Here is a 22,605-nt window from a genome sequence, read left to right as displayed (position 1 = left end):
ACTGCCAGATGGGAGAATTCCACCGTGTGCTATCCTTCTTCATTGGGAACTCACTCGGGACTCCTGAATGCTCCATGCTGGCTGCCATCACAGACTCCATCATCCCCTGCCTCCACCGTCTTCGCCTTCTTACTTCAGTCTTTTTTTTCCTCCAACCCAAAGGACATTCTGCCACTGGTCTCCCCCATCCGGCTGGGTCCTGCTGTTGTTGCTTGAGTTGGGCCCCGAAATAATCAACAGAATACAATCTAATCAGTCTCGAAAGAGGCCCTGGGTGCTTGGGGGGGAATTGTCGAGGCTTGAGGAAATGAGTGTAACCATTTCCCAGCCTCGAAGGGAGGATTTGATGCAGAGCATCCCCCCCCCCCCCCAAGCATTTGTAGTTCGCCAAGGGCCTGACATTGGATTCTGCCGCTTCCTGACCCAGCACACATAACTGGGTTCCTGTTTCCTCTCTGTGAATTCTCTGGCTTGTGCACTGGACCCTGGCCCAAAGATCAGGGAAATGTAGTTCTCCAAAGGACATTGCCCCACTCTCCACCATTTGCGGACTCTTTGCGGATCTTTCTGCCTTCTCTGATTGACTTGGTGCCCTAGCGCCACGGACTTCTTCTATGAACTCCAAACCAGCCGCTTGAGAAGCATGGCCCCCGCCTGTGGGTGCATGCCTTCGTGCAAAGAATAATACTTCAGGGACTCTGATGATTGCCTTTATTAAATTGCTGTGGGTTTTCTAATAAACTTCACTGGGATGGGGACCTTTCCTATGAAATCTATGAATTATGAAAGACTGTAAAGAATATATGTATGAAGTGTGTGTAATATGGAATGTAATGAAATGAGGTGCACCCTCACCCCTTTTCCTTGCCTTTCCCCTCTTGAACTTTGCCCTACAAAAAGAGTATGTGACCGGGGGATTACAGTTTAAGGAATCCAATTTCCTTGGAAGAAACTCCATTCATATTGACATTGCATGGATAAATAATGGCAAATCCATGGCTTTTGTTTTTCAGAGTCAGACAAACAAAAGTCAGAGATTTTGTCAGCCAAAGCCCGGAAAACAGACTGATTGCATCAATTATGGTGTTTGTGCATGCTCCCTTGTGACAAAGGCCCCCTTTGCCCCAAGGTTGAAGATCCAGACACCACCCATAGTCACCCTTTTGGCCTATACACATCCTTTTATCGGGACCCAGGAAATCCCTTGTCCCCCCCATCCGCCTCCCTGCCGTGAAGAGACAAAAGGTGTTCCATCAGCTGGCAGACTCCTCCCAGGCATTCCGCCCCTCTGCGCTGTCAAACTAGAGCCCGCCTCCTGGCCGCTGATTGGACAATCTCTGGAGGCGCTCCGAGGGCTCTGATTGGCCCTCTGGAGGCAACAGCGGCCGGCGATTGGAGGGAGGGTGGGACCAGCGGCCAAGCCTCCTCCCAGCTGTTCCGGAGCCGGCCAATCAGGACAAGGGAAACTGACAGGAGGCGGGCGGGAGATTCAAACCAGGATTTCTTTGTTCTGACTGTATAAATATGCCTGAAAATCACTGTACTGTATGCTTACTTGAGGATTCATCCCTGTAACGCATCCTTTTCAGCTGAATCGCAAAATAAACGCTTCGGTCGCAGATCTCCTCTTCAGCCTTGGTGAGATTGATTTTCAACGTTTTTGCGTCTTTTTGAATTGGCCTCCGCTGGTCGCTTGCCAAGGTCAGAACCCCATTTGCGGTTCTTTGGGTCTCCCCTCGCTGGGAGAACCCCCCAAAAGAGCTCGATATCACCATCAGAAAACACAGTATTTTCTGTTGCTCATGGAGGTTCTGTGTAGGAAGTTTGGCCCTATTCTATCGTTGGTGGGGTTCAGTATGCTTTTTGATTGTAGGTGAACTATAAATCCCAGCAACTACAACTCCCAAATGGCAAGGTTTGTTTTCCCCAAACTCATTTGGGCATACTGAGTAGTCATGCCAAGTTTGGTCCTAGTTTGGTCCAAATCCATCATCGTTTGAGTCCACAGTGCTCTCTGGATGTAGGTGAACTGCAACTCCCAAACTCTAGTGTTTTCTGTTGGTCATGGGAGTTCTGTGTGCCAAGTTTGGTTCAATTCCATCATTGATGGAGTTCAGAATGCTCTTTGATTGTAGGTGAACTATAAATCCCAGCAACTACAACTCCCAAATGACAAAGGCATTCACCCCCAACCCCACCAGAATGCTCTTTGATTGTAGGTTAACTATAAATCCCAGCAACTGCAACTCCCAAATGACAAACTCATTCACCCCCCTCCCCCAACCCCACCAGAATGCTCTTTGATTGTAGGTTAACTATAAATCCCAGCAACTGCAACTCCCAAATGACAAACTCATTCACCCCCCTCCCCCAACCCCACCAGTATTCACCACCTCCCCCAACCCCACCAAAATGCTCTTTGATTTCCCAGCAACTGCAACTCCCAATTGACAAACTGATTTACCCCCCTCCCCCTTTGAAATCCCAGCAACTTACCCCCTTTGAAATCCCAGCAACTGCAACTCCCAATTGACAAACTGATTTACCCCCCTCCCCCAACCCCACCAATATTCAAATTTTGGCTTATCAGGTATTTGTGCCAAATTGGGTCCAGTGAATGAAAATACATCCTGCATATCAGAACTATAAATCCCAGCAACTGCAACTCCCAATTGACAAACTGATTTACCCCCCTCCCCCAACCCCACCAATATTCAAATTTTGGCTTATCAGGTATTTGTGCCAAATTGGGTCCAGTGAATGAAAATACATCCTGCATATCAGATACTTACATTACGATTCATAACAGTAGCAAAATTATACGTAGTTATGAAAATAGCAACAAAAATAATTTTATGGTTGGGGGTCACCACAATATGAGGAACTGTATTAAGGGGTCGCGGCATTAGGAACGTTGAGAAGAACCACTGCCTTAACCACTCAAAACAGCTTTGGTGGATGAAGAAATGTTTCACTGGTTACTCCACAGATAGGTTTCCGATCAATTATAGTCTGTGTTTGATTTGAATCACTGTGAGTCGTCTGTCCTTATTGGTCTAGTCTCCACCCCACTTTTTCCATGTTTGCCAAATCCCTAATAAACCAGTGTGTCTGCCTGGTTCCACTTCATGGGAGGGAATGCTTAGGAGTGATCATTTGCCTGTTCATTTCCTTGTTCCAGAGGTCAACCAGTATCACCTGCCAGGGCAACAGGAGGCTCCCCAAGAACATTAGGAAACCTCACCAAGATAGCAATCTGTCCATGACAGACTCTACAGAAACTTCTTCTGAAGTTGATAGGAACTTTAGGAGAGTCTGCCCCAGAAGGAGAGACCCTGGGACCCCACCAAAGAGGGATCGCTACTTTAGCGAGCTAAGAGAAGCCTGATTTTGAGCAATTTTATTTTCTTAAAAAATCCGAAAGAAATCTCACCAAAGTTGAAGAAGTGGCACCGAGGTGTTTTTATTAGCGATTCAGTTGAAAAGGATGCAATGTAGCAATCATTCGCCTACAGAGCATGTGGTTACAGAGATCAGAGGCATTTTTATAGGAAATACAGGCTTAGAAGTTTCAAAATTCCTGCTTCCCGCCCTCCTCCCAGTTTGAAGGTGATTGGCTGACGTGATAACAGCTGGGAGGAGGCACGGCCGCCCTCCTCGCGTCTGAGCCAATCACAGAGCTTCTCCACTGTGCAGGAGCCTATCAGGAAACTCCCACTGCCTCGGCGCTCTAGTGAATCAGGAGGAAGGGAGGCGGGATGAAAAGAAACAATGCTTTTATGAGTGGATTATAGGATTTTCATGCCTAGGGGCCCTTAAGTCCAAAAACTGGCCTTCTAAAGAAGCCAAGTCTATTGTCTTTTGATGGGTCTGCGATAAGTAATGATTACTTAATCCGAGTTTTCCTGTCGCCATCAGATATGACACAATGAAGAGGCTGGGGTGGATGTCCGTTGTGGAGAGTTTTGAATGCAAGAAAGTTTCAGGGGAAAGAGACTTTTCGAGGGTCTTTTGCCCCCAGTGTGAAGTGATCAAAAGTTTGCCAAGTGAAACCCTTTGTCTGACGGCCCGACTCCGAAATCAAATAAAGGTTTTCAGTTCTATTTTTCCATGCACAAATATCAAGATGAGAGTTCTTTTGTGATTGCTGATTGCCTTTTCAGAACAGCTGGCAGCTTCCTGGTTGATTTCCCCCCTTGATTTCCCCTCGGGCCCAATGGGCAGCGTGAGCCTGCCAAGGGAGGAGCAGCACCGCGCAGCCTACTCTCACGTAAAGCACCTCGCAAGGTGCTTTACGCAAGAGTAGGCCGCATGGGGCAGACGCCCTTGGCTGGCTCACACTGCCCGTCGGGCCTGACTGATAGCATGAGCCATCCAAGGGAGGGGCACTGTGTGGGGGGGGGGGTGCTCCTCCTCCACGGGCCGGATAAGTGCCCTTGGCGGGTCAGAAGTGGCCCGCGGGCCTTAGTTTGAGGACCCCTGAGCTATGCCATGGCCTCACATCCCATTGTAACTGTCAGTGTCCATGCTTTGCATTGTCACTGCATTTCAACCAAACCTATTTGGCCGGCTTTCTATGCTTTAAATGGACCAAAGTGTTGGCTCTCAGAATAATACCGTGTCTTCTTTGGATCCGCCTTGAGTCTCTTTGGGAAGAGTTATTTCAACTGTTTACTATCAAATATTAGTAATGGTTATTATTTACTTTCCAAACTCAGCCAGATGATTAGGATTATTCCTGCAGTCATTTATGCCTATTTCTGCAGGCATTATTACGATGATTTCTACAGGCATTTTTATAAATATTTCTGTGACTATTTATGCAAACACTTTAGGGCAGGGGTCCTCAAACTTTTTAAACCGAGGGCCACGTCACAGACCCTCAAACTGTTGGAGGGCCGGATTATAATTTGAAAAAGAAAATGAATGAATTCCTATACACACTGCATATATCTTATTTGTAGTGCAAAAAAATTAAAAGCAACACAATAATTAAAATGAAGATAAATCTTAACAAATATAAATTAGTATTTCAATGGGAAGTGTGAGCCTGCTTTTGGCTGATGAGATAGGGTTGTTGTTGTTGTGTGCTTTTGAGTCCTTATAGACTTAGGTTGACCCTAAGTGAGGGCCGGCTAAATGACCTTGGAGGTCACCTTGGAGGTTAGTTTGAGGACCCCTGCTTTAGGGAATACCTTTATATTGCTGCGTTTGGTGGGGACAAGGGACAGGACCTTCTCTGTGGTTGCCCCCCGACTTTGGAACACTCTCCCCAAAGACATCAGACTAGCACCCACGTTGGCAGTCTTTAGGAAGAGTTTGAATACCTGGCTATTCCAATGTGCCTTTCCAGAATAGGAAATCCCCAGCACTATGTCCCAGAAGCACTTTACCAGAGTCTAAGACTCTCTGCACATTGCACTTGCCCAAAAATCCAACATACCACCTGTCACACCCAGCACTTTTTAATCTGTACCCATCACTTGGCCCGGCCCTGGTTTTTACTGTGTTATGGTGTAATGTTTTGTTGTTATTGCTTTATGTTTTTGATTTGCTTTGAATTGTATTGTTGTTGTTATGCTGTTGTTGTGTTGAGGCCTTGGCCTGTGTAAGCTGCATCGAGTCCTTCGGGAGATGCTAGCGGGGTACAAATAAAGTTTAATAATAATAATAATAACAACAAATAAACACATTATTATTATTATTATTATTATTATTATTATTATTATTATTATGTAGCTTTCCATTGTTACCAATGTTCCTGGAACCGGCTTACAGTAAAGCCAGATAAAATGCAAGATAAATACTCAATGTATACAACCTTGAGAATTAATGCTCAAAAGTAAAAATCCCTGAAGGATGGATAGGAAAGCTCTTCTGGGCTTGATCCCGAGGGAGACGGGCCTGGGTTTCGAAGGGAAGACCCATGACCAGAGAGGTTTCTATGGGGAAAAGGGTGCTGCCTTTGAATAGAAAGAATTATTGGGTTGTTGTAGGTTTTTCCGGGCTATATGGCCATGTTCTAGAGGCATTTTCTCCTGACGTTTTGCCTGCATCTATGGAAAGCATCCTCAGAGGTAGTAGAAAGAATTATTATTATTATTAATATTCAACCCCTGAGAGTACCTCGGAGGACAGAACAACCTTAAAACACCTTTAAAAAAATTTAAGGATTAGACCGGTAAAGAAAGAATAAAACTGGGATGTGGGGTTCTCTATTATTTATATATGTGTGTGCCTGTGTATGTATTTTATTCAAATCTAAAACATTTATTTATTTATGACATTTATATGCTGCTCTTCTCACCCCAAAGGGGACTCAGAGCGGCTTACAAGTAAAAAGTAAATAAAATATATTATATTATTATCATCATGGCACATTATTATATATTACATTGTACTATAACATTATACTGTAATATTATTAGTAATATTACACTTAATATAAAATATATAATTATAATATATTATTATTAGTATATTACATTACATTATAATATTATCAATATTATATGTATATACGATATATTATATTATAAGCACAGTGCAGGAGACAAATGGAACTGCCTTCCTGGCCCTTCTCTTCACTCTGATCTCAGAGCAGCGGTTGGTATGGTATAGTATAGGCCACATGACTTTGGAGGTGTCTACGGACAACACCGGCTCTTTGGCTTGGAAATGGAGATGAGCACCAGTCAAACACAACTGGACTTAATGTCAAGGGGAAAACCTTTAACTTATATCTGTTATATAGATATAATATATATTATATTAGTAAAATATATATACATACACACCTATCTGACCGAAGTGGAACAGGGGGTGGTGGGCCTGGGCGCCACTGCCCTGGGCCTTCCTTCTGGGAGGAAGAGGCACCACTCGGCCGGGGGGGTGTGCCCCCTCCACCAGCTTGGCTGTGGCTGCCAATCATTGATGGAGCTGAGTGCTCTTTAATTGTAGGTGAACTATAAATCCCAGCAACTACAACTTCCAAATGCTAAGATCTATTTTCCCCAGTCTCCACCAGTGTTCACATTTGGGCATGTTCAGTATTCGTGCCAAGTTTCGTCCAGATCCATCGTTGGTGGAGTTCAGAACACTTTGATTGTAGGTGAACTATAAATCCCAGCGACTACACCCCTCAAATGCTAAGATCTATTTTCCCCAAACTCCACTGGTGTTCACATTTGGGCATATTGAGTATTCGTGCCAAGTTTTGTCTAGATCCATGGTTGAGCTATAAATCCCAGCAACTACAACTCCCAAATGACAAAATCGTTCCCCACCCCCAACCCAACCCCACCAGTATTCAAACTGGGGCATATCAGGTATTTGTGCCAAATTTGGTCCAGTGAATGAAAAGACATCCTGCAGATCAGCATATTTATATGACAATTCATAAGTTGCAAAATTATAGTTATGAAGTAGCAACGAAAATGATGTTATGGTTGGGGGTCACCACAATATATGGGGAACTGTATTAAGGGGTCACAGCATTAGGAAAGTTAAGAAACACTGGCCTAGTGCATCTATGTGAGCAAAAATTAATATAAGACACTGTCTTATTTTTGGGGAAGCAGTGTGTATGTGTATATAGTATTTTTACCTCTCTGAATTTCTACGTCATCCAGTGGATGTTGACTATGGCACACTGGATTACTTAGATTCCGAAAGGGACCTTTTAATTAAACCCCAAAAGTCCAACCGGGAGGACTGAGTGTATCTCCTCCTCATTGGCAAAGACGCAAGACCAAAAGAGCAAACTATTTGACACAAGGCACACGTCGCCGTTGTCTTCCCATACATTTTATTAGCATGTTTGACACAGAAGTCGGCAGTGAGGGAAGAACCGGCGCCTACATTTCCAGCTACACACAAAATGCCATGCTTTATACTCTGAGGCCACGGTCAGAAGGAGGAAGTGGTCACAGGAGAACTGTGGCTACACATAGAGAAAGGAGCGGCCGTGAAGATGGCTTGGAAACAAGACGAGATGCTGCAGAAAGAGAGAGAGACGGGGAGTCAAAGCCCGAGGAGACATGCTGGGATTTCACAATAGGACACAGAGAAGAAAAGAAGGTCTATCAACTCCAGTAGATGACACCGGCTTCTTCATTCCATCTACTGGCTATCTACGGCTATTAAAAGCATTTGCGATGGACGATGGATGGGCCGGACTCATCGTATTCTTGCTTGCTGATCCACATCTGCTGGAAGGTGGACAGGGAAGCCAAGATGGAGCCCCCGATCCACACCGAATACTTCCGCTCCGGAGGGGCAATGATCTTGATCTTCATGGTGCTGGGGGCCAGGGCGGTGATTTCCTTCTGCATTCGGTCGGCGATGCCGGGATACATGGTACTGCCGCCGGATAAGACGGTGTTGGCATAGAGGTCCTTGCGGATGTCCACGTCGCACTTCATGATGGAGTTGAACGTGGTCTCGTGGATGCCGCAAGACTCCATGCCCAGGAACGAAGGCTGGAAGACGGCCTCGGGGCACCGGAAGCGCTCGTTACCGATGGTGATGACTTGCCCGTCGGGCAACTCGTAGCTCTTCTCCAAGGAGGAGGACGACGCGGCGGTGGCCATCTCTTGCTCGAAATCCAATGCCACGTAGCAGAGCTTCTCCTTGATGTCCCTCACGATCTCTCTCTCAGCCGTGGTGGTGAAGCTGTAGCCCCGCTCTGTGAGGATCTTCATGAGGTAGTCAGTCAAGTCTCGGCCGGCCAGGTCCAAGCGCAGGATGGCATGGGGCAAGGCGTAGCCCTCGTAGATGGGCACCGTGTGGGTGACTCCGTCACCGGAGTCCATGACGATCCCGGTGGTGCGTCCCGAAGCATAGAGGGACAGCACCGCCTGGATGGCCACGTACATAGCGGGCGTGTTGAAGGTCTCGAACATGATCTGCGTCATCTTCTCCCGGTTGGCTTTGGGATTGAGGGGCGCTTCAGTGAGCAAGACCGGGTGCTCCTCGGGGGCCACCCGCAGCTCATTGTAGAAGGTGTGGTGCCAGATCTTCTCCATGTCATCCCAGTTGGTGACAATGCCGTGCTCGATGGGGTACTTCAGGGTCAGGATGCCTCGCTTGCTCTGGGCCTCGTCTCCCACGTAGCTGTCCTTCTGGCCCATCCCCACCATGACTCCCTGGTGCCTGGGCCGCCCCACAATGGAGGGGAACACCGCCCGGGGAGCGTCGTCTCCCGCAAACCCGGCTTTGCACATGCCGGAGCCGTTGTCCACCACCAGAGCGGCAATCTCGTCGTCGGCCATTCTGAGTTAACTAGAAGGAAATAGGAGATAGAGCTGTTTCAGGACATGGTTCACAAAGCTATGGAGACAAGTCATGCTCAGCAACCCAGTGACACGGACTTAATAACATTGGGCCCTTGGTGTTCCAAAATACATGGTTGATCAAGACCTATTATACATACACAATGGTATAATAAAGGTAAAGGTTGTCCCCTGACATTAAGGCCAGTCATGTCTGACTCTGGGGGTTGGTGCAATGCCATTGATCTCATCATGGTAATGCACAGAAAGTGGCCATTTCCCTTGAGTCGTGTCCTTAGGTCCAATTCTGGAACAGACAGCATTATCCAAAACAGAAAGCTTAACTGGAGAATTGTTGGGAGAAAGGAGGGTGAAGTGGTCAATTAATCTAAGCAGTTCTATCAAAAGAAACTACAGTGACTGTTTGATGAGTATACATCACTAACTCTGTGACACGTCAACAAACCATCTAGAGCTCTACCAACAAACTGTAAACAAGCTCAGACCATGCATAACAACTTCTACACACAAAAACTTCTATATTATTGAGACCATGGAAAATTAAAGTGGGGCCAAACTGCATTAATTCTACAGTGCAGACGCATCCACAATGTAAACTTGGCAAATGTATGTGGGAGGCACAGAGGACATCTCAGTCTCTTCCAGAGAATTTAGTGTGGGCTATGCGGCATGCACATTTCTTTGCATAAAAGGGCAACGATTATGACTGTATAATTTTAGAACTAAGGGCGGGGGCCACACTTCCTATCTCCTTCTACTTGGAACCAACATCTATTCACAAATAGATAAGGATTCTTTGACTGGATCTCTGCTGCTCGGGACTGAAGGCGCACGAGCATGTTTCAACTGACCACCTTGATTAGCATACAATGGGCTGACTGTGCCTGGAGCAAACTTTTGTTGAGAGTTTTGTTAATTAGATGTCCCTGCTTGCTTCCTCTCTGTTGTGCTGTTGCAATTTTAGAGTTTTTTAATACTAGTAGCCAGATTTTGTTCTGGCTACCAGAACAATTCCTTCTCAACAAAAGTTTGCTCGAGGCACAGTCAGCCCATTGTAAGCTAATCAAGGTGGTCAGTTGAAACATTCCCACCTAGCTCCAGCAGAGAAAAGTCCTTTGTCCCACCCTAGTCATTCCACAGATATATAAACCCTTTTTCCTAGTTCCAGCAGACCTCACTACCTCTGAGGATGCTTGCCATAGATGCAGGCGAAACGTCAGGAGAGAATGCCTCTAGACCATGGCCATATAGCCCGAAAAAACCTACAACAACCCAAAACAATATATTGTTTGTACATCTAACCCTAAGTAGGGGTGAGAAGGGCGGGATATAAATGCCGTAAATAAAGAAATAAATAAGGGACTCTAACAGCATGAATATTAACTGAAAATTAAAAATGTGTACACTGTTCAAAACATGAGTGAATATTTATAAATAAAATAGTTATTTAATGGCAATGCTTTTGAACTATAGGTTCACATGATGTACATTTAGACCTGTAATTATTATTATTATTATTATTAATAATAATAATAATAATTGCAAGACACTTTCAATCCCCAACTGGGAAAAGCTGGATATCAATACCAATAAGTCAAAAAGCAGGGAATCACACTGCAATTATTTTAAAAAAAATAATTACAAATGTTTTCCTTGTAAGACCCAAACTATTAAGGATTATATTATTATTATTATTTATATTATTATTATTATTATTATTATTATTATTTTCCTTAAAATATCAAGGAACACAATTACAGGAACTCACCTCTGAGTAGAACCCAACTTCCCGCTTGCACCGAGTAGTAAACAGCTCACAATAAACTCTGTTGCAAAGCTACACGCCCTGATTCATTTCAAATTGCCCGCGACGTGGAATTCTGAGCGCCGATTGGCTATTCTATATCAAGCTGGCGTCGCTGATTGGCTATTCCATATAGAGCTTGATTGTCTTTGATTGGCCAACCCGCACAGTTCTACTGTGACGTCACGGGAGCATTGTATTGTATGCTTCTCTCTCCCTCCAGGACTACAATTCCCAGAGTCAAAGGACCTCATCTCTATATCTCTCTCTCACACACACAAACACACACACAAAGACTTGGGCTGCTTCCACACTGTACAGTTAGTAAAGTTTGGCACCACTTTAACTACCATGGAGTCCTGGGAGATGTAGTTTTGCAAGGTCTCTGCTAAAGAGTACTACAAACTACAAATCCCAGGATTCCATAGCACTGAGCCACTGCTGTTTTGAAGGTTTTAAAGATCTAGTCCAGAGTTTTAAACTCTGAATGTGTTTTGATGGGTTTGAGCTGAATGTTTTCATGCTGATTATATTAAATTCATCATCATCATCATCATCATCACTTTATTTCTTAATTAGTCGCTCTCCACCAAAGTGCTCCAAGCGACTTACAATTTAAAATAGCGTATACACAATATAAAACATTCAACATAAACACATTCAGCAGTGACTATGGCAAAATTGGATCCGATTACTCAAATGCAGAGCCAAACAGCCAAGTCTTGAGCGCCTTTACAAAAGGTCGCAACTCCGACATTGCTCTAATACAGTGGTTCTCAACCTGGGGGTCGGGACCCCCAGAGGGGTCGTGAGGGGGTATCAGAGGGGTCACCAAAGACCATGAGGAAACATAGTATTTTCTGTTAGTCATGGGGGTTCTGTGTGGGAGGTTTGTCCCAATTCTATCGTTGGTGATGCTCAGAATGCTCTTTGATTTAAGTGAACTATAAATCCCTGCAACTACAACTTCCAAATGTCAAGGTCTACTTTTCCCAAACTACAACAGTGTTCACATTTGGGCATATTGAGCATCTGTGCCAAATTTGGTCCAGATCCATCATTGTTTGTGCTCTCTGGATGTAGGTGAACTACAACTCCCAAACTCAAGGTCTATACCCACCAAATCTTTCCACTATTTTCTGTTGGTCATGGGAGTTCTGTGTGCCAAGTTTAATTCCACCGATCATGTTCAGAATGCTCTTTGATTGTAGGTGAACTATAAATCCCAGCGACTACAACTCTCAAATGACAAAATCAATCAATCCCCCCCTAAACCCACCAGTATTCTAATGTGCGCGTATCAGGTATTTGTGCCAAATTTGGTCCAGAGAATGAAAATACATCCTGCATATCAGATATTTACATTGTAATTCATAACAGGAGCAAAATTACAGTTACGAAGTAGCAACAAAAATAATTTTATGGTTGGGGGTCACCACAACATGAGGAACTGTATTAAGGGGTCGCGGCATTCGGAAGGTTGAGAAACACTGCTCTAATATATGGAGGCAATGAGTTCCACAGAATTGGAGCATAGATCGAAAAAGCTCTACACCTTGTAGCTTCCAAATGTGCCTCCTTAGGACCCGGTATGTATAGGAGATTTTCCTGGGTGGATCGAGGTGACCACTGATGGAGAAAAGGAATGAAAGGAATATCCCTAAAATATCAAGGTCCTTGGCCATTTTGAGTTCTAAATGTCAGGATCAGTATCTTGTAAGAGATCCGATGTTCTATTGGTAGCCAATGCAGCTGTTGCAGAATCGGTGTAATATGGGATCTTATAGATCAGTGTTTCTCAACCTGGGGGTCGGGACCCCTGGAGGGGTCGCGAGGGGATGTCAGAGGGGTCACCAAAGACAAAAAGAAAACAGTATTTTCTGTTGGTCATGGAGGTTCTGTGTGGGAAGTTTGGCCCAATTCAATTGTTGGCAGAGTTCAGAATGCTCTTTGATTGCAGGTGAACTATAAATCCCAGCAACTACAACTCCCAAATGTCAAGGTCTATTTTTTCCCCAAACCCCACTAGTGTTTACATTTGGGTATATGGAGTATTCGTGCCAAGTTTGGTCCAGATCCATCATTGTTTGAGTCCACAGTGCTCTCTTGATGTAGGTGAACTACAACTCCCAAAACTCAAGGTCAATGCCCACCAAACCCTTCTAGTATTTTCTGTTGGTCATGGGAGTTCTGTGTGCCAAGTTTGATTCAATTCCATCGTTGGTGGAGTTCAGAATGCTCTCTGATTGTAGGTGAAATATAAATCCCAGCAACTACAACTCCCAAATGACAAAATCAATACCCTCCCACAATCCCACCAGTATTTAAATTTGGGTGTATTGGGTCTTGTGCCAAATTTGGCCCAGTGTATGAAAATACATCCTGCATATCAGATATTTACATTACTATTCATAACAGCAGCAAAATGACAGTTATGAAGTAGCAATGAAACTAATTTTATGGTTGGGGGTCACCACAACATGAGGAAGTGTATTAAGGGGTCGCGGCGTTAGGAAGGTTGATAACCACTGTTATAGATGATTCCGCTAGGAGCCTGGCTGCTGCATTTTGGACCACCCGAATCTTCTGGGTCGTTGACTTCAGAAGACCAGCATATAAGGCATTGCAATAGTCCAACCTCGTGGTGACTGTTGCGTGGATTACTGTTGCCAATGCTTCTACCAAAAGGTAGGATGCCAATTTCCTTGCCTGGAGAAGATGAAAAAAGGCCTGTTTACTTATGGCCGTGATCTGGGCCTCCATCGTCAGCGATGAATCCAACACAACCCCAAGGCTTTTAACAGTGGCAGATGGAGCCAGAGCTTCCCCATCGAAATCAGGCAGAGACTGGATTGAATCCAGACAAGACAGAGGTCCTACTGGTCAGTCGTAAGGCCGAACAGGGTATAGGGTTACAGCCTGTGCTGGATGGGGTTACACTCCCCCTGAAGACGCAGGTTCGCAGCTTGGGAGTGATCCTGGACTCATCACTGAGCCTGGAATCCCAGGTCTCAGCGGTGGCTGGGAGAGCTTTTGCGCAATTAAAACTTGTGCACCAGTTGCGCCCGTACCTCGGGAAATCTGATCTGGCCACTGTGGTCCATGGTCTTGTTACATCCCGAATAGACTACTGCAACGCTCTCTACGTGGGGTTGCCCTTGAAGACTGTTCGGAAACTTCAACTAGTCCAGCGAGCGGCAGCCAGATTGCTCACCGGAGCAACATACAGGGAGCATACCACCCCCCTGCTGTGCCATCTCCACTGGCTGCCGATCCAGTTCCGAGCACAATTCAAGGTGCTGGTTTTGACCTACAAAACCCTATACGGTTCCGGTCCAGTGTATCTGTCCGAACGTATCTCCCTCTACGACCCACCCCGGAGTTTGAGATCATCTGGGGAGGCCCTGCTCGCGACCCCACCACTGTCACAAGTGAGGCTGGTGGGGACGAGGAGCAGGGCTTTCTCAGTGGTAGCCCCCCACCTGTGGAACTCACTCCCTGGGGAAATCAGGGCATCATCATCCCTCCTCGCCTTCAGGAGGAGGGTGAAGACTTGGTTATGGGACCAGGCCTTTGGGCATTCTGGCAATTAAATCAGATAATCAGGCAAGTAAGACCAGCAGGATTGATGTAGCGGAACATAAAACTAGATCTATGTGTTAACGCACGCTGACCATGTAAGAGGAGAAATTGGGTTTGTATTTGGTTTTTATTGATTTTATTGATTTTATGGTTGTAATGCATGAATTTTTGTTAACTGTGAATTGATGTAATTTTTGTGTATGATTGTTTTATGATGCAGGCATCAAATTGTGCCTTTGCTTTTGTAAGCCGCCCTGAGTCCCCTTCAGGGTGAGAAGGGCGGGGTAAAAGAACCCCAAATAAATAAATTAATTAATTCTGGCGGCTGGCCAGGCCAGAGTATCTCAGTTTTAGCAGGATTCACTTTGAGTCTGCTCGCTCACAGCCAACTCATCACTGCTTCCAAACACAGCCTAAAGTTCTCAGGAATTGCAGTTGTTCCAGGTTCGAGACGCAAGAGTAGCTGGGTATCATCTGCATACTGGTAGCACTCTATGCCAAAGCTCCGCACCAGTCCAGCAAGTGGTCGGACGTAGATGTTAAATAACAGGGGTGAGAGGATAGCACCCTGGGGAACTCCGCAGCAAAGGCAGGAGCTCTCCCCACATAAATTCTCTTTTAATGTTTGCATATGTGTATATTTTGAATTGTATGCTAATGCTTTTATACCCATCCTCACTAGTATAAATTAATATAATAATTTTAATTACTAGCCGTCCCCTGCCAGGCGTTGCTGTGGCCCAGTCTGGTGATCTGGAAAATAAAGTAATGAGAAAGTGTTGGTTTCTAATATATGTAATGTCTTGATGCTTGTGGGGAAACAGCATTTCTCGTCTGTGTTGATGTGGAGATTGTCTGGTTTGCCTACTCTGGAACATGGAACATATAATTGTCCTTCTTTAGTGGTCCCTTTCAAACCTAGGATACTATATCTGTCATATACATATATGTGTGCATGTGTGTATGAATCATATCTATCTATATCTATGGCTGGATGGCTCTTTGTCAGGAGGGATTTGATGACGTTTTCTTGCTCTGGTGAAAGGAGTTGGACTGGATGGTCTTAAGTATTTTCTGTTGGTCAGGGGGGTTCTGTGTGGGAAGTCTGCCCCAATTCTGTCGTTCGTGGGGTTCAGAATGCTCTTTGATTGAAGGTGAACTATAAATCCCAGTAACTACAACCCCTAAATGTAAAGGTCTATTTTCCCCAAACTCTATCTGTGTTCATATTTGGGAATGTAGAATATTTGTGCCAAGTTTGGTCCAGATCCATCATTGTTTGAGTCCACAGTGCTCTCTGGATGTAGGTGAACTACAACTCCCAAACTCAATGTCAATGCTCGCCAAAACCTTCCAGTATTCTCTGATTGTCACTGTAGTTCTGTGTGCCACGTTTGGTTCAATGCCATAATTGATGGAGTTCAGAATGCTCTTTGATTGTAGGTGAACTATAAATCCCAGCAACTACAACTCCCAAATGACAAAATCAATTTTTTTGAGTAAAGGACATACATTGGGTTGTTAGGTGTCTTGTGTCCAAATTTGGTGTGAATTCATCCAGTGGTGTTTGAGTTCTGTTAATCCCACAAATGAACATTACATTTTTATTTATATACTAGCCGTCCCCTGCCAGGCGTTGCTGCGGCCCAGTCCGGTGATCTTGAAAATAAAGTAATGAGAAAGTGTTGATTTCTAATATATGGAATGTCTTGAAGCTTGTGGATAAAAAGTACTTCTTGTTGTTTCTTTGTCAGTACAGATGTAGAGATTGTCTGGTTTGCCTACTCTGGAACCTGTCACATATTATTGTCCTTCTTTAGGGGTCCCTTTCAAATCTATGATACTATATCTCTCTCTGTGTGTGAATCATATATCTATATCTATGTCCGGATGGCTCTTTGTCAGGAGGGCTTTGTTTATGTTTTCTTGCCTTGGTGAAGGGAGTTGGACTGGATGGCCTTCAGTGTTTTCTGTTGGTCATGGGGGTTCTGTGTGGGAAGTTTGGCCCAATTATATCGCTGGTGGGATTCAGAATGCTCTTTGATTGTAGGTGAACTATAAATCCTAGTAACTACAACTCCCAAATGTCAAGGTCTATTTCCCCCAAACTCTATCTGGGTTCATATTTGGACATATGGAATATCCGTGCCAAGTTTGGTCCAGATCCAGCATTGTTTGAGTCCGCAGTGTTCTCTGGATGTAGGTGAACTACAACTCCCAAAGTCAAGGTCAATGCCTACTAAACCCTTCTAGTGTTTCTGTTGGTCATGGGAGTCCTGTGTGCCACCTTTGGTTCAATTCCATCATTGGTAGAGTTCAGAATTCTCTTTGATTGTAGGTGAACTATAAATCCCAGTAACTACAACTCCCAAATTACAAAATCAATTGTTTTGAGTGAAGGACATCCATTGGCTTGTTAGGTGTATGCCGTCCAAATTTGGTGCCAATTGCCCCACTGGTTTTTTAGTTCTGTGAATACCACTAACGAACATTACGTTTTTATTTATATAGATAGATAATGAATTAATAATAATCATAGCCCAAGAACAAGTAATTAGAACCAATGCCATCCAAGCTGGAATTGAAAAGTCGGCGACAGATCCCAAGTGTAGACTCTGCAAGGAAGCAGGTGAAACAATAGATCCCATCCTCAGCTGCCGCAAGAAGATTGCGCAGACAGACTACAAGCAGAGGCACAACACCGTTGCTCAGATGATTCATTGGAACTTGTGCCACAAATACCATCTGCCAGCAACAAAGAATGGGTGGGATCACAAGCCGGAAAAAGTTACAGAGAATGAACACGTCAAGCTACTCCGAATTCAGACAGACAAGAGTTTTGGAGCACAACACTCCTGACCTCACGATTGTGGGAAAAAACCAAGTACGGATCGTCGATGTTGCAATCCCAGGCGACAGCAGGATTGCAGAGAAACAACTGGAAAAGCTGACACGAGATAAGGATTTAAAGATTGAATTGCAATGACTCGGGCACAAGCCAGTCAAGGGGTCCCAGTGGTGATCGGCACACTGGGTGCAGTGCTTAAAGATCTTGGCACAACCAACGCTGACAAAATCACCATCTATCAGCTACAAAAGGTCACCCTACTCAGATCTGCACACATTATTTGCTGATACATCACACAGTTCTAGAAGTGTCTGACATGGGATCCAATACAACAGCCAGCATTGTGACCTTGTTTGCTGTGTACTAATCTTGTTTATTGAATTATTATTATTATTATTATTATTATGAGTAATTTAAATAAGATTAAGAGAAATTAAAATAAGAAACAAAATCCAAAGTAAAATTGGTAAATCATTTTATTTGAGGGAAATCGGGTGAAGGGAAGGAAATGAAGTAAGTGATGATGCACAGACTTGCCAGCAAAGGTCTACAAAATCAGTCCTAATTAATTCCTAATTATTCCAAATTGACATTTAAGACAACTACCACTTCAGACCAGATAGATTCCTGTAGCTATTCAACAACTCAGGTTTTTCCCCCTAATGCTTAGACCATAGGTTTTTCCCAAATAAGGGAAACATCTAAACATGAAAACCGGATTATTAAAAACGATATAAAAAACAGCATTAAAATCCTATATAAATCATTAAAATGCAACATTCCAGGCCAGACAGACTCTTGTAGTAAACACAAGGCTAGATGATGCATCAAACCGTTTTGATAGCTTTGGGTGCATCTGTACCAGGCTTGGGCAAATTTTGGCCCTCCAGGTGTTTTGGATTTCAACTCACACAATTCCTAACAGCCTACCGACTGGGAGTTGAAGTCCAAAACACCTGGAAGGAGGGCAGAAGTTTGCCCATGCCTGATCTGTACTGTAGAATTAATGGTTTCAACTACCATGGTTCAATATATGGAATCCTGGGAGTTGTAGTTTGGTCAGACACAGCGACAACTCGTATAACTCCCATAGCAATTTCTTTTTGGCATGTCAGGAGTGACTTGAGAAACTGCAAGTTGCTTCTGGTGTGAGAGAATTGGCCGTCTGCAAGGACGTTGCCCAGGGGACACCCGGATGTTTTGATGTTTTACCATCCTTGTGGGAGGCTTCTCTCATGTCCCCGCATGAGGAGCTGGAGCTGAGAGAGGGAGCTCATCTGCGCTCTCCCCGGATTCGAACCTGTGACCTGTGGGTTTTCAGTCCTGCCGGCACAGGGTTTAACCCCCTGCGCCACTGGTACTCCCTCCCATAGCAATGAGCCAAGGCTGTTCAAGTGTTATCAGTATCTATATTAATTCACCCTGAGTCAGGAAGGATGCTGAATTTGAGATGCACTAGATGGCAGTGTTGGGCTAAGCTAAAAACTAAGCTAAAAGGTAATGATTTAGATCAGTGATGGGCAACCTTTTGAGCTTGATGTGTCAAAATTTGCCAAAAACCTGACCATAACTTGGGTGGGGTGTCAACTTCGAGAAAAAATAAACATAATTTTGCAATATTATAGTTTAAATAAGAAAAATGTATATTCCATACTGAGTTATGGAGTGAACAATGCTCAAACACGCAGATGTTAAATTTGTAGAGCCTTTTACAATTTAAGGATGGAATTAGTTTGGCTCTTATAAGGTGTACTTCTCTGTATGCGGCCGCATGTGGCCGCGTGTCATCAAAAATAGCCGTGTGTGTCAGTGCTGACACGCGTGTCATAGGTTCACCATCACGGACTTAGATGAAGGGCTAGAAGGCATGATCATCAAGTTTGCTGACGACACCAAATTGGGACTGACAGCCAATACTCAAGAAGACAGGAGCAGAATTCAAAACGATCTTGACAGATTAGAGAGATGAATGGCCAAAACTAACAAAATGAAGTTCAACAGGGACAAATGCAAGATACTCCGCTTTGGCAGGAAAAACGAAATGCAAAGATACAGAATGGGGGAAGATGAGGCCTGGCTCAAGAGCAGGAGGTGTGAAAAAGATCTTGGAGTCCTCATGGACAGGAAGGTGAACATGAGCTCCTCGTCCTACTCTCCAGGGAAGCAGAAAACAAGCTTGCTCCCTCCTCCCTGTGGCTTCCTCTCACATATTTATACATGGCTATCATATCCCCTCTCAGCCTTCTCTTCTTCAGGCTAAACATGCTTAGCTCTTTAAGCCGCTCCTCATAGGGCTTGTTCTTCAGACCCTTGATCATCTTAATCGCCCTCCTCTGGACATATTCCAGCTTGTCAATATTTCTCTTCAATTGTGGTGCCCAGAATTAGACACAATATTCCAGGGAAGGTGGTCTAACCAAGGCGGAATAGAGCATGGGGAGCAGGACTTCCCTGGATCTAGACACTAGGCTCCTCTTGATGCAGGCCAAAATCCCATTGGCTTTTTTTGCCGCCACATCACATTGTTGGCTCATGTTCACCTTCCTGTCCACAAGGACCCCAAGGTCTTTTTCACACGTCCTGCTCTCGAGCCAGGCATTGTCCCCCATTCTGTCTCTTTGCATTTCGGTTTTTCCTGCCAAAGTGGAGTATCTTGCATTTGTCCCCGTTGAACTTCATTTTGTTAGTTTTGGCCCATCATCTCTCTAATCTGTCAAGATCGTTTTGAATTCTGCTCCTGTCTTCTGGAGTATTGGCTATCCCTTCCAATTTGGTGTCATCAGCAAACTTGATGATCCTGCCTTTTAGCCGTTCATCTAAGTCATTAATAGAGATCCTGAGCAGGACCGGGCCCAGGATGGAACCCTGCTGATGGCACTCCACTCGTCACTTCTTTCCAAAATGAAGAGGAAGCCTTGGGGAGAATCACCCTCTGGGTTCGTCCATTTAACCAATTCCAGATCCACCTCACTGTAGTTTTGCCTAGCCCACCTTGGACTAGTTTCCTTGCCAGAATGTCATGAGGGACCTTGTCGAAGGCCTTACTGAAATCCAAGTACGCTCCATCCACGGCATTCGCCGCATCTACCCAATGTGCCTCTATATTTAAATACATGACGTTATGAGTAAAAGTCTATATGAATCTCTGTCTGTTGAGAGCATCAATTGAAGCAAGATATCTATATGCCCAGTGATCATCCGGTACCCAATAGGAACACTTCCGTAACTCTAAGGTTATGTTCCTAACAAGTCATAATCCATTATCCCATTAGGATGAAAGGGTAGAAGAAGGAAAGAAGGAAGGACAGGATGGGGAGAGAGAGGAGGGCCTGAGGAAAGGGCCCAAGGAGCCACATCCAGCCCCCCGACCTGGGTTTGCCAATACCTGATCTAGATCTCCTAATGCAGTGTTTCTCAACCTTCCCAATGTTGCAACCCCTTAATACAGCTCCTCATGTTGTGGTTGATGGGCCCCCACCCATCACATTATTTCTGTTGCTACTTCACAACTGTCATTTTGCTCCTGTTATGAATCATCATGTAGATATCTGATATGCAGGATGTATTTTCATTCACTGGACCAAATTGGGCATGAATATGCCCAAATTTGAATACTAGTGGGGTTAGGAGTTGGGAGTTGCAGTTGCTGGAATTATAGTCCACCTACAATGAAAGAACATTCTGAACCCCACCAACAATGGAATTGGATCAAACATGGCACACAGAACTCCCATGATCAACAGAAAATGCTGGAAGGGTTTGGTGGGCATTGACCTTGAGTTCTGGAGTTGTAGTTCACCTACATCCAAAGAGCACTGTGGACTCAAACAATGATGGATCTGGGCCAAACTTGGCAGAAATCCTCAATGTGCCCAAATGTGAACACTGGTGGAATTTGGGGGAAATAGATCTTGACATTTGGGAGTTGTAGTTGCCGGGATTTATAGTTCACCCAGCATTCTGAACCCCACCAATGATGGAATTGGGCCAACCTTCCTCCACAGAACCCCCAGGTGAGAAGTTGGATATGCAGTCAGATATGATTATTTTTCAGATATAAGTATTCACAAATTTAATTTAAAATGTTCTCTTTAGGTTCTCCGGTGTGCTGAACCTCCTCCAATGTGTTTTCTGATGGTATTTGGCAACCCCTCTGACACCCCCTTGCGACACCCCACCAGGTTGAGAAACAGTGGCGTAGATAATATTTTTGTTTAAAATGTTGATTTCTCTTTATTTATTTATTTAAATCCTGAAATATTGCCGTACTTGCTGATAGTCTCCATTAAATTTTGGATGATCTTTGTTGGGTCCTCTAAAATACAAACCATATCATCCGCATAAGCCTTAACTTTACATTCATGCCCTTTTATTTTCACTCCTTTAATATCTTCTCTCATTCTAATGTTTAATTTTTCTAGCTCTCAAATAAACAGTAAAGGCAACAGGGAACAACTTTGTCCCTTCTTTTCTTTCTCTGTAGGAATTGACAATTGAATATTTATTCTCAGTTTAGTTCTTTGTCTTGAGTGTTGCATCTCCAGCCTTTTAAAATTGCTGGCCAAACCCATACCGGGTCAATACCTTTTCAAAAAATTCCCAACAGACATTGTCAAAGGCTTTCTCTGCATCTAAACATAGTAACACAATATCTTTATCAGGGTCCTGTTCTGTAACCTCTAATATACAGTACTTACCACTGTCCTCACATTCTGGCTTAACTGTCTGCCTGGAAGAAAACCTACTTAATCTCAATCTAATGTTTTTACTAAGATTTGTTTCAATCCGTTTGCTAAAAATTCTGCAAATAATGTGTGATCACAATTTACTAACGAGAATGGTCTGAAATTCTGAACTTGTTCCATATCACTATCTTGCTTAGAACTGTAATGACCGCTGGAAGAATCATGTCAGAGGACCCCAAAAACCTGGAAAAGGAATCCCTCCGTCTTCCAGTTGCATTTGGAGGACCAAGGGATGCCTCGTGGGAACATGCTCACCATATCTGCAAATAATCAGATGCGCAAAACTGGAGGAAAAAAACCCCATGCAAATCTGGAGCGCCAACCGCATGCTGC

The 22,605-nt window shown here is 44.3% G+C and overlaps 1 protein-coding gene across 1 annotated transcript; it reads right to left on the bottom strand.

Annotated features, from left to right (window-relative positions):
• Nucleotides 1-7,790: 7,790 nt before the first annotated feature.
• Nucleotides 7,791-11,165, bottom strand: LOC132762478 (actin, cytoplasmic type 5). The gene is made up of 2 exons (XM_060755504.2): nt 11,062-11,165; nt 7,791-9,282 (listed from the first exon to the last, which is right to left on the bottom strand). Exon 2 carries the CDS (start codon nt 9,270-9,272, stop codon nt 8,142-8,144), a length of 1,131 nt encoding a protein of 376 aa, XP_060611487.1. The 5' UTR covers nt 9,273-9,282; nt 11,062-11,165; the 3' UTR covers nt 7,791-8,141.
• Nucleotides 11,166-22,605: the final 11,440 nt, after the last annotated feature.

This window comes from Anolis sagrei, chromosome 9 (assembly GCF_037176765.1).
Source record: "Anolis sagrei isolate rAnoSag1 chromosome 9, rAnoSag1.mat, whole genome shotgun sequence".
NCBI lineage: Eukaryota > Metazoa > Chordata > Lepidosauria > Squamata > Dactyloidae > Anolis > Anolis sagrei.
Note: the sequence above shows the minus strand (reverse complement) of the source record. Positions and strands in the feature narration are given on the sequence as shown.

Coding starts and splice junctions, on each gene's coding strand:
- LOC132762478 (XM_060755504.2), bottom strand. CDS start 9,272: ATGGCCGACGACGAGATTGCCGCTCTGGTGGTGGACAACGGCTCCGGC.